Source organism: Dermacentor albipictus, chromosome 3, assembly GCF_038994185.2.
Source record: "Dermacentor albipictus isolate Rhodes 1998 colony chromosome 3, USDA_Dalb.pri_finalv2, whole genome shotgun sequence".
Taxonomy (NCBI): domain Eukaryota; kingdom Metazoa; phylum Arthropoda; class Arachnida; order Ixodida; family Ixodidae; genus Dermacentor; species Dermacentor albipictus.
Window position 1 is genome coordinate 104,450,767 of NC_091823.1, and position 19,709 is coordinate 104,470,475.

Genomic DNA, 19,709 nt, shown 5'->3' on the forward strand with positions numbered 1-19,709 from the left:
CCTCTGCTCAGCGCGCTACGAGCAGCTTCGTTGAGACAGATGTGGCCGGATGCCCCACCGTCGCTCCTGCGCGCGTGTGCGTATACATGTATATGTACGTGCATACACAATCCTTCGCAAGCATCCTCAGCTCGTCGCTGCCGCCGCCCATCCTGTCTGTCCGACCGCCGAGTTGCTTTAAAACGATCAAGGAAAGAAAATATAAAGGGATACAGCGCGCGCAAGTGGGGAGTCCCTGGCGATGCTCGGCGTCTACACTTCCTCGATGCGAGAGCTGCGGGGAAACGTGATCATTGCGCGGTCTTTGTGACTTCTTTGATTTTCTTTTCTTCGCGCGCCCACGACTACCCACGCGAATTGGGATTTCTAAGCGCTTGCGCGAGCGATGAATCTTAATGAGCGGACTGCACTGCTGCCACTTACGCTGATGACTCCCACCGAGCGGCGCTGCGTTTCCTTTCACTTCCGCGCGCTTTCGAGACGCCTTTAGCGGAGAGTATACGGCGGCTGTTTATATATAGCTATATAGCAACGCTGCAAGCGCCGCCCTTTGACGCGTTGCTCTCTAACGATCCTCGGGCCAACCGGCAGACCGCTTTTCCAGAGGATGCATCTGTGTAGCGCACGCTCCGAAAGTTACTGCGCGATAAACTGTGCGGGCGGAAGGGGGCCCCTTTCCCTGTAGTCCGTGCGCGGTCTCCCGCTGGCGACGATGGTATGCAGCTGCTGACGTTTGCGGTCCGAACGGCTTAAATTTAAAGCCGGACGTTCCCTGCCCCCCTGAACGGGGCTGGAAGGTTTTCGGTTAGGGACCGATGTCGCAATTACACGTGGTTGACTAATTAAACTTGCAAGGTACTCCCACTTGCAACGACTGCTAACATACACAGGAATTTTGGACGTTGCCCCTTTGACGATCTGTTAAGACTTTGCCGCACCGCAGCGCACCACCGCAACTCGATGGGTGCATGGTGCTTTCAAAACTTCTATTTCGAAGGATCGACTTATAATTTCAACAAGCTTTCGTTATAGCAGCGTGCTGCGTTATAGCAGTGTTTTTGGCCCTGGCCAAAACGCAACAGCGAGTGCCGACTAAGTGCGGCAAGTGAGGCTGTTATTAGAAGGAAGTACTCTCTCAACGTTGGGTGTTTGAAACTTGTTGAAACTGGGCCGGTCTTCTAATATATATATATGAAGATGTTGGCCGTAGAGCTACGTGGCTGTTTTGCGCTGAAATTCCACGGATTGTCGAAGCGGCACTGTGCACATTTTCTGGACACGGTATCATACGCACGCGGGTTTCGAGATAGGTGCCCCGGAGCTTGCGGTAAAAAGTGCACTGTCGTTCCTCTCACTCCTTTAACAAACTGTCGTTTGACCCATCGAAGCAGAACAAAAGTAACTGGTACGTACGACCACGTATATTTAATTCAAATTAAATTAATGGGGTTTTACTTGCCAAAACCACGATTATGTGGCACGCCGTAGTGGGGGACTCCGGAAATTTTGACCACCTGGGGTTCTTTAACGTGCACCTAAATCTAAGTACACGGGTGTTTTCGCATTTCGCCCCCATTGAAATGCGGCCGTGGCGGGGATTCGATCCCGCGACCTCGTGTTTAGCAGCCCAACACCATAGCCAGTAAGCATTACGTATAATTCGTCGCACACTTTGGGAAATATCTCGAAATTTTTGTTATCCTGAAAAATTCATTCCAAGTGATGCGAACTCACCGAATTCGTAAGTTGGAATGTACCGTAAAGGAATTATAAATTAATAATTTCTTCGTAATTAGTTGATTATTCATTATGATTTCTCGTGCGAGTAATGTCCGCCTCTTTTAGTAAGCCAGCTCAATGATGAACTGTGAAATCTGCCACAGGCTATTAAAAAAAAAAACTTTATGGCCTAAAAGAAAAAAAAACAGTGAAAAAAAGGAGGCAGTGACGATTTTATATATATATATATATATATATATATATATATATATATATATATATATATATATATATATATATATATAACGTGACCGGCTTCTCACACTTGACACATAATGCACACTTTTTCCCACTTTAGTACTCCTAATGCTAACGCATTAACAATAATCTCCCGGTATATTTCTCGCGCGCGCGCGTCTGTATGTCTAACCGTATATGGGGTTTAACATCATAACAGTTGTTCATAAGGGACGCCCTAGCGGAGGGACGATGCCTTGTTAATTTGTCTATACCTGGGAGTTAACGTGCACTCAAATCCCGCGGTTAACGAACGTTCTTGCATGTAACAGCGCGGTTATGTCCCGAAAGAGGCGCTCTTGTCGTATCTGCAGTTCGCTCTGTCATTCGCGCAGACGCATCGATGCATTGGAAATACTGGGAGGCAGTGCAGCTATGGGCATGGTATGCGAGCGCGATGAGCAGCGATGGAGATTGCACAGCATATATATATATATATATATATATATATACACACCCACCTGCGGCAAGTTGTTTTTTCATCCACTTTAATTTCCATTAATTTATCGTTTCTTCATTTCATTTCTTAAAACACAAGTAATTTCCCCTATGTTGTCCTTGGTGTCAGTTTGTGTAGGCTTCTCCTGATATATATATATATATATATATATATATATATATATATATATATATATATATATATACACACACACACATATAGGTAGGATCGAACATTGACCTTTCATGCCTGTGGTAGCGAGGGCGATACTTGGCGATACTGCTTGTAGTTTTGCGGTCACCTGCAGTGATTTGGTATTTGCAGCCCGGAGGGTATACACTGACAGCTCGTGACTTTGAAAGTCTTCGTACGGCTGAATAAAACAACCATTGCGTTTGGGATGGAATGATCGATAAGTTCATCCGATATTGAATGGCGAACGCGTATGCTCATTGACTTACCCAATTTTTGAACTCTTTCATTTGCGTTTCCATTCACGAATATCCTCGTCGATTAATGCCCATGACCCGAAACCTGCCAAGTCGCTCACGCGCTCGCTAAAGCGATGATGCGTTTCCTTCGCACATTTATAAGCGCTCGATCGCTCCAATCGCTGGCGCGCTCGTTCAACACAGTCACTGGCTCCATTCATTCACGCAATGCAGCGTACAAGCTAGCTAGCGCCGGGGAGCTATTTGCAGAATGTATTTTAGTTGGCGGAATGGTCGGTTCTCGCGACGGGCCGCGAATTTTGCGCGAATCTAATAGCGGCTGGTGTCGATCGCCAGAATACAGCGCCGCGACGAGTTCCGACAGCCCGGCTCGGACACTGAATCGGTTTAGCTTGATGTAATATAGTTTCGAAGCACTATTTTTCTTGCATTTTCCTGCAACACGTGGATCATACTGGAAGAGAAAACGAGGCTATGTAACAGTTCCGTTTATTAAATTCCGCGCCGAAACACCATGTCGCCGGTATACGTCAGTGTGACGTGACATATATTAAAGTATATCGTCTGATACTTCATGGTCCCTTGTGGCGCAGCAAATGTATACTAGAATCTTTCTAAAAAGTTTAGTATTTGGCCCGTCTAGAATACACTGTATTGTCCCCCTTTACATGAGCATGCGTTTCAATGGCTTGCACTGAGCGTGCACAGACATTTGTGTTTGGGGTAGGTGCACACTTTATTTTCGATGATTTATCCAAAACTGGCAACCCACTGTTTTATAGCATGCACGGTGTGACTTCTTCGGCGACGTTGCTGCTGCCAATGTTGAACTTGGCTGAACAAGTTTGCTCGAAGCAAGTATATACACTCTACTTGTGTGTGTACGGCGTTTTCTGCAGCCTCGAAGTGACGACGAATGTACGATCAGAATTTCTTTGTTGCACGCATTTTCTTTTCTTGTTTTCTTCGGTTTGCAATCTTGCGCTGCAGCGCCACCTTTCTCAGCACCTTTAAAACTTTTTCAATACCTTTCAACGCCTTTTCGTAAAGTTTACGAAAGAATTCGGCGCCACTGCAACCGGATTGCGAGACGCAGCCTGGCGTGGAACAGCCGCCCGCCGTTGCCGGACTCGTGTGAATTGAGAGCGCCGTCGGATCAAGTGGCGCCTGCTCTCGTATTGCACGATCGCGTGCGTTCCCTGCACCCCCCGCAGGGACAGCTGAAACACATTCCTAAGCATCTTATAGACAGTGTTGTCTCCTGTAAGTTAAAACAAATCTAGAGTAGGCGAATCGGTCTGCGTATAATGTTGAGAGGCAGGCTTTTTGAAGGTGTACTTCGCTTTTTCCCGCTCCTCTTCAGCGTCGGCTATCGTACTATTTATTTATTTATTTATTTATTTGCATACCTACACTTGCCCTGAGCCATTTTTGCGGGGCGGTGTCTAGGCTGGAAAAAGTACTCAAAACAGTCGCAACATTTAAAAAAAAGAAAATAAAAGAACTAAGGAAAATAAAACGCATGAGCAACGCATAAATATAGGTACAATGCATAGTGTGATTACAGCGGCATACAAACAATCAGTTTACTCAGCTACAAGTCGTGATGAACGGTGCGCAAGTGCTTGCTTCTTACCCTCTTCCTCTTCTCCCAAGTAGCTGGCTAGAGAACGAATGTGCAGTCGCGTTCAATATCAGCACGGCGCCCGTGGTTGAAGTGGCTCCAGCACTACACGCTGGCGCAGACGTACGAAAAAAAAAATGGTTTAATAAGTGCATTTAATTGGAACGGTGTTTCGTTCTCCAATATTTCGTATGTCGGCACCGCCGGAGAGTCTTGTGCCCTCCCTCCCTCCCTCCCTCCCTCCCTCCCTCCCTCCCTCCCTCTCTCTCTCTCTCTGTCTCTCTCTCTCTCTCTGCGCTGTGACCTTTGAGAAGTGCAGTTCAAGCGGGAAAATTTTCGCACGTCATTCCGTGTGCCTCGTTTGCTCGTACGCAACACCGTTCTCGATTACCATGCTGCATTCGAATGGAGTCCCGCCTGAGCGCCCCTGGTTTGCAGGTGTACATACGGTTAAATGCGCCAACGCAAGCGGGATTTTCCGACGCCGTTATCTGCGCCGCGTGAACTGAATAGAGCTCCGGCGGCGCTGAAGCCGAACTGCGACTTCTTTCGGCGCCGTGACCAGCAGTGGCGTAGCCAGAAATTTTGTTCGGGGGGGGCTACGCCACTGGCCCAAAAAAAAAAAAATATATATATATATATATATATATATATATACCTATATATATATATATATATATATATATATATATATATATATATATATATATATATATATATATATATATATATATACCTATATATAGCTGCACGTTGCGGCTCAGCCTCCTGCGCAAGCTTTAGCTCGGGTGCTCCCATTTAAGTACATGTAATAGGGGAATTCGTTTTTCCCTGCAACCACTTCACCAAATTTGAGGAGGTTTATTGCATTTAAAAGAAAAAGTTTAATTCTAGTGACTAGTGGCTTCGAATTTTTCATTTAGGTGGTCAATTATTGATTAAAAATTGGCCAAAACTGAAGATTTTCAGGAAACGAAACTATCAAGCTTAAAACTCCGTGACTCAACAATGAAAAATGATATCACAATTCTGTGAATTGCATCTAATAGTACATCTACAGCGGACAAAATAGATATGTTACACATGAATCTCAAAAAAAAAATTAGTATTGTGGAAATACGGCTTTTGCAGAACCCTTGTACACAACGTAACCAATTCACGTAAGATACAAATTGTCATAGCAAACTTGTCCGCTTTGACTGTTATAATAAATGCCATTTACAGAACCACAATATCTGTTCTTCATGCATAGCTATTAGTTTGTAAACGTCGTTCTTCTATTTTTTCAAACTTTCGAATTTTCCAAAATATTTTAAACAAAATTTAGGCCCTAAATCGAAGTTCTGTTTGCAACAGTCACTAGGATTAACTTTCTCTCTCAAATGCAACCAATTTCAATAAAAGCGATTAGCAGGATTATCTCAGAACAGCGTTTCTGCGTTTTACAAGTATTTGAATAGGCCTCGTCGGATTGGGCCCGAGCTAAAGCTTCCTCTTAAACAATTTATCGAGGGATCAAATACATGAATAATAATTGCATTGTAATTGCCAAAGATGCTGCAAACGAATTCTTGAAAGCTACGCACTCTAAATACAAGTAAAATATGTATTTTTTCATAAAATATTGTACTCGTATGTGCCAAAAATTGGCCCAACATAACTGACGTCAATGCTTCCATGTTTTTTGTCTATTTATTAAGTAAAGAAAATATCACACGAACTTTAGAACTATATCAGTTCGAAACCGGGAAAGCAGTGCATGCCGCTGATATGAAAAATTAAAAGGCAATGAACATAACAAGTTGAGGACAAATATTTTAATGAAACTTTGTCATTGAAGAACCGTGCTTACATTCTTGTATATATGCAATGGCCAGTGAAAAATCTCAATGACGCTGTCGTTTGTTCCAATGTATTACGCAGGAGTAGCTGTCCCTTGTGTATCGTGAGTAATTGCACCGAAGTTATAGTTGCGACCGACAGCACGTATAAAAAGCAGGAGTTCTGCAAGATATATGAGGGCAAGTCAAATGAATGAGCCAACAACGGGGTACTTTATTTAAAAGTAGTCTTCATGAGAATTTGGACATTTGTCCTATTGACTAACGAGTTGCGTGATTCCCGTCTTATAAAACTCCTTGGGTTGCTGCTTCAAAAAGTCTGTATCTGGTTCCCTTGAGCTGTTTTTTCGGTTGCCCCAAAATGTAAAAGTCGCAAGGTGACAGGTGTGAGCTGTATGGCGGATGTTGCAGCGTTTCCCACTTGAACTTTGCCAGTTTTATATTAACCACATAAGCGACGTGGGGACAGGCATTGTCATGGAACAAGATGACCCCATTCGTCAATTTTCCACGTTGTTCGTTCTTGCTGTTCGTTCTTGCGACACGCTGCCATTCTGGCGTTTCACAATATAGCAAACAATTGATAGCCTCTCAAGATTTTAACAAATTCTATCAGTAATGGACCCTGTCGATCGAAAAAAAAGTCAACAACACCTTTCCAGCGGAAATGATGGCCTTTACGTTCTTTGGGCGTGGTAAATTCGAATGTTTCCACACTAAGCTTTGCCGTCGTGTTTCAGGCTCGTAGTAGTGGCACCGAGGTTCGTCCCCGATCACAGTTGCAAACAAGAAGTCGTCATGCTCATTGTGATACCCGATCAGATGAGTCAAGGCAGCGCGAAACTTCTCCGTCTTCTCGCGATGGATAAAAATCTTGGGGATCCATTGCGCACCAAAGAGCCGATAACCGAGAAGCTCATGAATTATGGCGTGAACCGAACCGTGACTGATGTTCAGACGGTCTGCCAGTTCATCGATGCTTATCCTCCGTTCTTGTTTCAGCAGCTCATGAACCTTTAAAATTGTGTGGGGGGTGATTGCACGATGGTTTTGGCCCGGTCTTGGAATGTCTTTGCAACGTCCTTTGAACCGCTTGCTCCAACGCTTCACAGTGGTTAATGAAATGCAGTGTTCAACGTACACGGCAGTCATATGGTGATTAATTTCTGTTTTGGAAACACCTTCAGCTGTCAAAAACTTTGCGACACCGAGCTGTTCAACTTTTGAAGTGTCCATTATGTGACGCAACCATATTCAACCCAGTGTATGAGAGCATTAAAGAACATTATCTTCACACCTGCGTGTCACTTTTGTAAATGAGACATGCCGTTCTCCTACGCGCATGCCTCGCAGATAATGAACCGAACCATCATCGCGTGGTTAGGGTAGGCTCACTTCCATGTGACTCGCCCTCGTACATTAGAAATGCAAAGATACAATGGGATATGCAAATGCGAAAATACGGCTTGATAAAGGACAAAAAATTGTCACTGGAAACAAAGTTCACTGCATGTATACACAAAACCTCGCAACAAGATATTTAAGTATACGTATAAGTCTCCAATGAGTCTATGTATGTAAGAAGTAACTGTATATAATGCGTCAAACAAGGCAAATAAACATGTTGCACAATCCTAGATTCACAGAATCCTAGATTCCGCCCCCATTCCATCCACTTCCCCCGATGTATTGCGCGCGACGGAAGGCGGCGCGCTTGCTCCCCGCTTTTCTCCTTTGCACACACAAGACTGAGCCACCATCGTCGGCTCACCTATTCATCCTCCCCTCCTACGCTTTCACTCGCACATACAGCATGCAGCGCGTGGTCACGACGTTATCACCCTTGGACTTTATACGAAACATGAGGGCGATGGCAGGAATGCGCCTGGAGTGTCCATATAATTGCTTTCGCAATAATATAATAAACGTATCCGGCAACTGAAGCGTCCCGTCGCCCGTTACTTTCCGCAAAAGAAGTATCAAAATCGAACTTTCACCATGCGACCATTCGCTGCGCCGCAACAATGTATTTTTTTTCTGCGAGGCGGAGGCACCGAAATGAAAAAAAAAAAAAACGCATAGGAAAGTAAGTTGGCCAGAATCTAATGCCTACTTCGGGCACCTAATGGGGCTACGGAAGGAATACTGAAGAAAACATGAGACGCTTGGTCCACTGAGAACCATACGCATACTGCTCAGTATCCTACAGCGGCGAAACAAGACTTTCCGGAAAGGTTCCGCTCAAGGAATGCGGTGCAATCCTTCGAGTCCCCACAGTGATGGCGGCGAGCGGCCATTGTTTTTTTTTTCTCGTCTGCTAGCCAGAAAGCGTCCAAAACTCTGTCAGGTGAAAATCCACTCGGCCAAAGCAAACCGAACGCGCACCGAAGTGCACCGCACGGTGCTCGGGGCCATACGAGAAAAACGTATGCGCTCTGGCTGGCTCTGGCAGCCCGCGGGTAGGGTAGCGAGAACAAAAAAAAAAAAAAAAAAAAAAAAAAATTGAAGAGGCTCAATGTGTCCTCGCGAATAAAAGTCAAAGTAGTGAAAAATAAATAAGAACGTAGTTACTTTGGCTGGCTTTAGTGTCTTGACATGGATGTTCTGGCGTAGGTTAAAAAAAATGTTGATATTTTTTATGTGACGTGACGGCACAAGTGAACCACCCCAACGCTTCGTCTCATTGGACCTCGCTGCTTGCTTTGTCAACTCGTCTGCTAGTGTGTTGATTTGGCTTGTCTCGTATGTTCCGATGTAAGAGTTTAGAAAAATCAATAGACCTTTGGCGTCAAATGTTTATAACAACATTAAACCCACAAAGTTCCGCAATTGAAAATCTAAAGCACAACTTTGGAAATGTCAATGCACCTTTCACATCAAGAGCTTATGAAATTTATACCCATAAAGTTTCGCAATTGATATCCATGCGCTCCATAGATTCCGTGGCCTCAGTGAGATGCCGCGGCGAGCCCACTCACCATCAAAGCGCCCTTGAAACTTTGTGCTCGGGTGGGACTACTTGGCGTTATGTGACTCCCGGTGTATGGGCGTTGCCACGAAATCCAGCCCGAGTTTGAAATCTTCGCGGTTAAATGTCTTTTCGAGCGTCAAAAAGACATTCTAGACAAAATCCAGAGTGATTTCCGGCGCCGGGGGTCGCTTTGGTCGGCGGTGCATGGACAGCACGAAAAAATTTCGGGGGGGGCTGAAGCCCCATAAGCCCCCCCCCTGGCTACGCCCCTGGTGACCAGCTGGGGCTATATAGCTCTGCCGTGTGACAGACGTGCACGGCATATCGCGAACGGGTCTCCGAATTACACTGCACACATACACACGCGCACGCCCGCGGACTGCGCGTGCGTGTCCACTACACCGTACTCCGTATGCGCACTCACGTTCGAGGTGCCACGCCCCCAGTACAGGTCGCTACGCAGTGGCCCTTTCTTGGAACTGCTCTTCTCCCTCTCCCCCCTCTCTCTCTATAACACACACACGCACGCACGCACGCACGCCGCCGCCGCCTTTCTCACGTCCGTCGTGGCCTTTCATCATACATACTCGCTCTGCCGTTTCGCCATTGTCCCGTGCCGTTATAGGGGTATAAGTATGGATTGTTCTGCAGCCATCGATCAAGATTGGTTGCTGGCGTTGCCGTCGACTGCGTGCATGCCCGTCCCGCAGGAGGTACAGGAACAACGCTTGTCACGTGTCTGCCTTCGGTGCCCCGTCTTAAGGTGCGCGCTTTTTTGAACCTGCGCGAGGTTTGGTGTTCCGTATTCCAGCGATGATCGGCTTTTAGCCGGACTTGAAGCAGCTTTTCTTGTGTAGCTCCACTCCATGGATGGGAACTGCCACGTATGCCCCGTTTGGTCTGCGACGCGTATTGAAAGCGAAACTTTGCGAACACGCATGCATCACAGGGTTTTCGTGACCGTGGGAGTGGCGTGGCTGTTCTTTCGCCGAAGTATATGCGAACCAATCACAGCGCAGGAGGCGCGGGTCACTGCCGCTGGGTACCTTGCATTCACTTCCAGGTGGCTCTGGTATCTGCGCATCCGCGGCAGTGGCGGTCGAGGAAAAGTAAAAAAAGAACCAGAAAGCTCACCTTCGTGCACCGGCGGCTGCGCGGTAAGGAGGAAGTAAACGCTTCTCGCCCATAGAATGGATTCGCATTGCGCTACGTACGTATGCGCATGCTGCCTCTGAAACCATGATGCGTTCGAGGCGTCCGTCGTACTCGCTAGTATAGTGAGCAACTCCGGTTAACAAAAGGCTCGGTGTAATTTGTATGCACCCACGCTTGTGTGCGTGCGTGCGTGTACTCGTGTTTCGACTCTTTATGTGCTCAACAAAGCATCGCTCTATATAGATTACAACTCGTTGGATCTGCTGCATTTTATTAAGGCATGATTCTGTACAGTGGTAGATGAAAAATGCCACGTCTTACGGAGTGTAAGAAGGATGTTGTACCAAAACTATAAACAGACACAGCGGGCCATTGTCCGCGGAACAGAAATTGCGCCAAATCGACCGCTCGGAATTCACCTTTATAGCGGCGCATCGCTCGTTCGACCCGAGTCGGTAGCAACGTATACGTTTAGTTGGACGCGCCAGCAGCGCATTGTATCTTCTAGCCTGGATCATCTCAACGCGATGCGCCAGCGTTACTTCGCTAAGAAGGATTTTTCTGGCAGTATAATATTTGCGTATTCTTTCTTTTTTTCTTTTATAACGAATTTAAAAAAAAGAATAGGAATTGTGTTGCAACGATCACTATTCTATAGTCCTTGAACTTCACGGATTGCTCAGTAAATCGAAATACACTAATGGAAATGTATAATTGACCAGTTAACAAACTTTCTTCTATTAATTGCGGGATAGAGATAGCAATTTACGAGTTGTAGCGGATGAGTTCACGAGGCACATCCACTTGGAACGAATTCTGTGGATGGCACGTGCCAGTTTCGAGATGTGCATCGTCACACTTGCGCGGGAACGCCAGTGCATGTCATCGCACAACTTTCAGAACGGATATATCGAAACTTGTGTCATCCTGAAAGCTCGCTCCATGTGAATACGCCTTGCTTAAGCCGCCGGCTACAATTCGCAAGTTGCAGTTAAGTAACCTGCTCCAAACTTAATTAACCTTTTTAATTAGTCGGTTATGAATTTCGATTCATCGCACAACTAACGCCCGCCTCGTCGAGTAATCCAGCTCGTGAACTACGATTGGGTTATCTGTCACGGGCGATAGTTAGAAACATTGTTGAGTCTAAAAAGAAACACCCGATATACCTTTGGTTTCCCAGTCTCCACGTTTTATGATTTCGATCGATGCACGAGAAATATGTATGCCACGCGCTTCTATCGCATTCATGCAAGCTTGACTACTGTTCTGTCGAAACGAAACCGAGCAGGCTTGTGCAAGCGAGACTGTACGACGTTCCTCCAATGAGAAAATGAATGAACAGCCTCTTCACTGCAGTGACCGGCGCCGTTATGATTGGCCAGAGCAAATGCCGCAGCCACGCGTTACATATTCTTGCCTGTGAACATGCTTTGAAATTCAGCGCTTGGTTCGCCTACGCGAGACGTGAAGCTCCGACAGCACTCCAGGGTTCGGGGCCCAGCACACTGCTGCCGCCTTGCTGGCGCGCCTGCAAAAGCCGCGTTAGGCTTTGCGCAACGCACCGTATTCGTGCTGAGAAGACAGATTAACGCGCGGCGCGTGGGTGGCGCGGGATTACGTTATTGCTTCGTAGAACAAGATTAAAAGCACTTTTGTTTATTTATATATTTGCTTAGTTTCGCTTTAAAATTTGCTGCCAGAATCGCGTGTATTAGGAAACGTCGCTTGCTCCAGCAACTATTTTTCGTGGGAGGAGAAAGGAAAAAAAATAAAATAAAAAAGTGAGTAAAGTCGTCCCAATTCACGCGATTTTGACAAAAACATTATGGACCAGAACTAACCAAATATATAGATAAACAAAAATGGTTCTTATTTTGTAATTTTGCTTCGATCTTATTTTCAAGGTACTGTGATGCAATCGGATAAGGCTGCTTTAATATAAATAATTGATGAGCCTTTTTTTTTTCGCTACGTACGTGGTTTGCCAACATCATCATGGTGGCGCAGTTTTGTTATTTGAAAATATCGACATAATCACGTGACGTTGTCGAGCTGTGCTCCATGCTTAGTTTCATTTTAAAGGATTAGGAAACTGTCGATCGATCTTGTAAATGTTTTACCAAGGACAAAACTACTTCGCAACTGTTTCTTTCTTTTTTTCCTTTTTTGCTATGTGCCGCTGTCAGCTATGAAAATTTACTTTTGATAGCATACATAAGCTGTTGCACTATCGTACGCGTCGTACCCTGTGGAACCTACTTATGTTTCCAGATTTTTTTTTCTGTCTTCTTTTCGTGCTCATAAATAAAAATCCGAGGAGACCTGAGCACTTTATCAGTTGTGAATGCAAGAGCATTAATGTCCGATTGAACGCCGCTGAGCGGTCCTTATTGTTATGAACTTTTATGAATGACAAAGATGAGCGAGTTGATAAGATATTACGGTTTGGAAAGGTAGTCGTATAATACATTGACACTGAAAGAACGAAAAGAGCACTTTAAACTGTACCGTCCACAAGCGGCTGTCCACTGTTTCTGTACTGTTCACAAGCGGCGGATCATGCTGTCCAGCCCCGCCCTGGAAGACCAGCTCCGACTGATCCACAGGGGCCAGGCGGCCCTGGAAGCATATGGAGCCCGCGAAGAGGGAGCCACCCCATCAGACGCTTAACGCGTTTCATTTCATAATGGCCCAGTAAAGTTGTTTCTCTCTCTCTCTCTCTTCACAAGCGGCCGTTTGCATTATCCATTCCGTTCCCCCTATAGTGTCCAAGGCTTCAAACCTACTTTTTTGGGGGGGTTTATTCTGGTATTTTTATACATTAATTTATTTATAGGGATTACCGAGGCGCAGTTAGAATGCAGGCGAGAGCTTGAGCGGACAAGGAATGCGCGGGTAACACAGGCTTCCGAGAGCGAGGGTGACGTGGCGTCGCGGCGATGCCCTCTCCCTTCACGCTGCACCTGCTGGTGAGCTAGGGAGGCAGCAGGCGTTCCCTTTCGCCCGCTCTGCTCCGTCGAGGCTCGCACGTGATATCGCGTCGCAGCCACTGGAAATTTAGGTGCCGTTTTTCGCTTGTCGAGACGACAGACACCGACTTTTTCTCACAATGGGCCATTCGATGCCCTCGCATCAATAACGGAAGCAGTGTGTGGGGGTCAGCCATAGCACGCTCACCTCGCAGCTTCCTGGTCGTTGCGATAATAACCGTAATCATGCTGTCAGCTTGATCGCTATAACAAGCGCTGACCAGACGAGCGGCCCGCCGTTTCAGCTCGTCTTGTCAGCCGATGGGCCAAGGAACTTAAAAGCGGCCAAAGCGATAATCAGCGAAAAGGGCGAAGTCGTGGACGCAAGTGTTATCACGGCTGAGATCGCGCGCCCACTGTTCGCGAACGAGGGATGAACGTTGACCGGTTGCATTAGCGCCGGTCAATAATGGCCGAGTAATTGCTCTTCGGCGGAGCGGGCAGGGCCGCCCGCGCACTGATTCTGTCCATCTACCTTTCAGCGGGCAGCGGCACGCTGGTCGCCTGACCACTTTCCTCCCGCGCGCAGCAAGCGGCAGCAGGAGCAGTTTGCCAGTCGCTTTTGTTGTCGTTCGGATCACGCCGCGGAGCGCGTTGATGGACGCGGAATTGCGTACGCTTTGTCTCCGATGCCGTGCCTCAAGTCACGCACACAATAATTCTGAATAGTCGCAGTAAAGGAGCGGACCAAGCAACTGAAGTTCATCTCACGCCACGTCAATGCAGTAAAAAAAATGTCGCCACCGCCATTTCTTTTCGCCCACGAGGGATGGCGCCACCAGTCCGGGCGCGCAGCGTATCACGTGATCGTTGCCATAGCACACGCAGATGGGCAATCGTGCAGGCGGCGACGATGCGCTGGCGGGCGCCGTTAATACGGATACCTCGTGTGCAGTCAATTAGTGGGGGTTTTTTGCAATGTTATGGTTGTGTGAGCGAGTGGGTCCGCTGAGGCGCGGCCACCCCTGATGCCTGACATCGATTGAGCCGTCCAGCGCTCCTCATCTTCGTGCGCGAGTTGGCGCGTGCGCTTCGAAATACCGTCTGGGGACGCGCGCGCGGAGTTGTGTCACCGAGCCCTGGCACGACGGGCACCTCTCGTCTCCGGCACCCCTATGCCGAAGAGGCGGGTCTGAACCATGGGCTTTCGTCTGATCGACGCTGCCAGGGCCAGATGGAAGAGGGTGGTCCACAGCGGCACCCTGGCGCACTGCATTTTCTTCACGACGGCCTTCATCGTGAGTTGGGGTTTCCGCGTGATCATCACCGAACCGCGTGCGCACGCATGGCCTATCTCGCGGCAGCTGCGCTAACTATAGTTTCCCCGAACGCCCCCCGGTTGCGCTTGTTAGTGGCCGCTGCCGTGAACTACAACATGTGCGCGCAGCATCGAAGAACAGCGTGCATGCATTACTTGCGTGCAGAATTCGCCAGGCGCGTTTTGCGGCGCGGATAACCGAAAGCGTATAGCGTGGTGTTGATTCTTCGGTATTGTTAGTTGTTCGCGGTGTTGTCGAAAGCTAGCCGTCGGCTTCATCGTGGGTTGCGCAAGACTGCGACGGGCTCAAAATAGAAACTTCCGTATGTTTCCGTAATTGGCGCCGTTCATTTAAAGGATATGGTCTCGCAACAACACGTCGCGAATATCAGAATGGCTGCACCTTTTTAATTCGCTTACTCGAAATGTATCTGTGGGCACGTCTTTCGGTTTCGTTCTTCAGCTGTAGTGATATATAGTGCTGCGGAACAATTAGTTAATTGTCCAAAGCAGGCCTACCATGCTTCGAAATACGATGACGCCGGCTGCTCGTTCAAGGCTGTTCTACGCATATGCGCTTGCAAATATACTTGTGTGTAGTCGTTCCCGTGCCTCTTTCTGCGTAACATATTTGGTGGCGATGCTGTGTCCTCAATTTTTTGTAGCCCGTTTATTCACCATTTCTGAATAAGGTTCATGCTTTTCTTTCTTTTTTTTTCGCGTAATTGCACTGTGCCGTTAGTCTACTCCTAGAGCTGAACAGGGGGTTCTCATCTTAAGATTCAAAGGTTTCTTGCTGTTAAGTACACTTATCTGTAACTTAGGCCCGGATGTTAAATAACGTTCCAGTTATGGTACCTCTATTGTAAAAGCCAGATAACGCCTCGCATTTCTCCTTAGTGAACGGGTAATTGGAGGTGCGGGCTCGCGCATATCTCTAGATGAGCCGAGCTTGCAAGCAGCACCATAAACATGTTTCATGGCAGCTCCGGTCATCTTGTGGATTGCTGCCAACTCCGCATTTGCGCAGATGTGGCCGTTTCGCGCTTCTCTGCCTGTGGAACGGAGCCAGAAATGGAAGAGCGATGCTACTTTCTTTCCTGTTTTGCTCAGCATGGTTTCTTGTTTGGGCAGCTTCTGTGGGGAGAACTCTCCATATGTGTGATGGCCTTACGCTTACATGTGATTAGCCGTCTTCGGTCGTTCATGAATCATGCAAGTTTAAATTTGTGTGCGTAGTCCAGAGATGCTGATGATTCTTTTTCTTTTTCCGAACTATAGGTTCTAGGTCACGTTTAGCCCTTACCTCTTCCGTGTTTGTTAAAGTGTTCATAGAGATTGAGTCATTCTAAGCGCTGCACCTAAAGAAAAAAATTAAAAATGTGTGGGTGTGTGTGTGTGTGTGTGTGTGTGTGTGTGTTTCATAAGTGACATGAGCCTCAAATTTTTCATTAATGGGCCCCTTAGCACTGTGTCAACAGTACCATTTGGTGCGCTGCCAGGATTGCATGCTTAATATTTTTGGGAAGGAAGAATATTTTCTTTTGCAATAAATCTCCAGCTTCAGAAATTAGCTGCCGTGATCGCTGAATACACTGTAACCGATCCCACAGAACACTCCTTCAATTCATATGCAACTCTGGTCACTCATCATGCATATAACATGTTACGTCGTTTGGCAGATCTTTGTCGAAATAACTCCTCATCCGCCCGAGTTCATAGATGCAGAGCACCTAGCTTCTGTTATGCAACAACATTAAAGCTTCATAGAGGGCTTGCACTTGTTGTTACAGATGCCGTATTGGAGCATCATTTACAGCGTTTTCAGTGCAGGTGAAAATGAGATAGATGTGGATGGGCCAGATTAAGGTGCAGTATTTACCGTTGTAGTAGTACAATGCAGTGGCCATGACATCACCTACGCATGCAGCCTAGCTGTTGACACATGAAGCCTTTGAATCTAACAACTCTCTTATTGTAAAACCATTGCATGCTCATCACACAGTTGCTGGGATATTGGACTTTCCACTCCAGCAGAGTGCATTTTCACCCTTGAAGCTGAAAGCAACAACACGAAAAGCATCAGGAATTGTTTCTGGCACATTCAAAATATCTTTCTTCATTTTCATGCTCTTTTTTGGCCATGACATCTGCATCAGAGTAAGCTATGAGCCTCTTCAGCCAATAAAGAATATGGATGTTTACTCTTATATATGTATGCGTGTATATATAGACACAGATGCAGCACTGATAATTCAAATAATTTTACAATGCCCACCTGATCTTGTGTTTAATTAGTGAAATTTATGTACTTTGATCACCAATATATATATATATATATATATATATATATATATATATATATATATATATATATATATTGCATAGTCCTAAGCTTATTGCAGACTGCTACATTTATGCTTCATTTGGATGATGTTTCAGTTTGGCAAACCCTTTATTTACGAAAAGCTAAACAGTGCAAAGCACAAGGCACTGTGAAAGAGCAAGTAACAAATGCTGCCTGCAATTAAGGTTTACTTTGTAATAACAGTGCACATACAATGAAATCAAGCACATGTGCAGGGAGCAGAATTTAAAAAAAAACACATAAAAGGCATGGGTAACATTCTCAGCCGTCAAGGCATGTAACACCTTTGTTTCACGGCACAATCAGTGGTTCTTTGCATGACACATTCTCATTAGTGCCATATGCTTCCGAGGCTAGCCACGCATTTCTACTTTCGATATGATGTGAAGTCTCTTGTTTTATCAAACAATGCAAGTGTGACCACACTGTTTGTATCATAAAGACAAAACAAAGATCATCACATAGTTTCTTCGTCAGTGACCTTTTGGGCTCACATGTTTTGACAGGACATTAATGAGGACATCCCAGAAAAAAAAATTTTTGCAAGATTTGGTTGTTCAGTTTGTTCAGTTTGTTCAGTTGTTCAGTATGTTCAGTTGCAGAACTGTTTGTGTCATGTTCAGAGACAGTAGCAGATAAGTTTCTAACCAGATGCGGAATATGTTTCACTGGCCAAACAGTCAAGTATTCAGTGACCCCAAAATGTCATTGACTTGAAAACCAACGTAATTGTTCTCTTGGCTTTCACAACGCAAACAACGTGGTTGCCATGTCTGATGAGACAGACTTTATGTAGGTGCAAGAACAGGAATGTGCAGCTTGTCGCAAACAATCATGCATGCCACGTACAAAAGAATGAGCCCATGTACCACAGCAAACCGTTAATTTTCCTCCATGGCAAAGAGGTTATGCAGCATGGCACACTCCACAAATAAAGGGAACACCAAGTTAGTATTTCGGTACTGATTACAACCTAATTTTGACACAAAGGGCTCAATAACAATTTATTATCTGTAGAAGTGTACCAGTGCATCACATCAAGCAATTTTTCCCTAGTTGATAATATGTTTAAGCTATTTTGCTTCGAATACTACTTAAGAGTTCCTTTTAAGAACCGACGTTATTGTATCTTGGCAACCGATGTTACCCATGCCTTTCATGTTTTTGTTGCACTGCTATATAGTCAAGCACCTGGCTATAATGAAGTCAGGTCCAGCACAAATTAGTTTTTCTTTATATCTGATATTCGTTATAAGCATATATTCATTACACACTGACCTTGGCCAGAAACATTTTAGATATATTTCATTATGTCCAAAAATTTGTGATATTCTAGTTTATTATATTGAATTTCAACTACTTTCATCCTGCTCCATGTACACACCATAACTTTTCGGGTTTACATTTTCACACTTCTTCCAAAGTAATGTTTAGCTGTATGCAGCATTTGTTTTGTTTTCTTACATTGTCTCTTGTGGTTTGCACTGTTCAGGTTGTGGTTTGCACTGTTCAGGGCCAGTCTAATGGAATGATTGCTTTAAAATTCCATTATTTTTCACGCTTAATCAGTGGATCCGGGCACCGTTCCACCCATGTTATTTATTGGGATCAGCCGGCTGTGAATGCTGCATGATAAAAAAAAGGAATAGAATCGATCGCAAGGAATTCCTACATTATACTGGTCCAGTTTTCCATGTATGTTAACCAACTCAAGCAGTTGGCAACTCTACTGAAACACTTTCTCTTGAGGCTCCTTGAGCCTCATTAAAATGAGGTTCCGCACTGCCACCCTGTATTGCTACTTGTGTTATGACTCTGGCATTGACTGAACATTGCATTAAATGATGACATCCCTTGCAATACTTAACAGGACACCACTTAAATAAGGACAATACTTAAAAGAAACATCCGGTTAAGCTGTATCAGTTAATTAGTTTCTGCAACAGCAAAGCAGCCACTTTCCGTAAAAGGACTGGTTCACTGAAAGGCCCAAATATGAAAGATGCAAGGTTCCACACCAGCCTGCTTTGACAGCATCTCTTTGGGTCTAGTTGCTTGTCAATCAGTAGAGGAGGACTACATTGCTTTCAAAAACCTAAATAGAAGAAATCACTTTTTTCTCCACTAGTAATGAATGAAACCTTTTCAACCAAATGAATGAAAATAGTTTTGAAAGAAAATTTTACCACTTCAAATCATTTTGGAGTTACTCTCAAGTGTCTCTTTAAGAAACATGTGACAAGCCGTAGCCAACGAATGTGGTACTTGGAAAGACACCAACAGAAAGCATGAAGGCATATTAGAAGTTTGAGTGGGGTGTTTTCTCGTCTTGTGTGGAGATATCCCAATCTCGTGGCTGCCTTCAGCAGCTCTTTGTGACCAATCATTGAACCCCAGGTGATGCATCCTTTCACGTGATTTTGACAAGAGATAACGAGATACCAAAGTGTGCCTTCAGAGACAACTGTATCTGGACTGCAGTCAAGCACTGACGGCAGTCATCGGTGTCGAATGTTGTTTGCTCAGATTGTTCAGAAATGTTTGAAAACATGT

General features: G+C 45.5%; 1 protein-coding gene across 2 annotated transcripts in view; it reads left to right on the forward strand.

Annotated features, from left to right (window-relative positions):
- The window catches only part of LOC135904895 (CD9 antigen-like), a 110,633-nt gene that overhangs the window by 62,066 nt on the left and 28,858 nt on the right, over window positions 1-19,709 (forward strand). The window contains exon 1 of one of the 2 annotated variants that reach the window (XM_065435884.2): window positions 14,104-14,768. The exons of the other annotated variant lie outside the window; for it this stretch is intronic. Coding sequence (XP_065291956.2) covers window positions 14,670-14,768 — 99 coding nt within the window. The 5' untranslated portion in view covers window positions 14,104-14,669. Of the gene's footprint in view, window positions 1-14,103; window positions 14,769-19,709 lie in introns of those variants that run through there. 2 annotated transcript variants of the gene reach the window in all.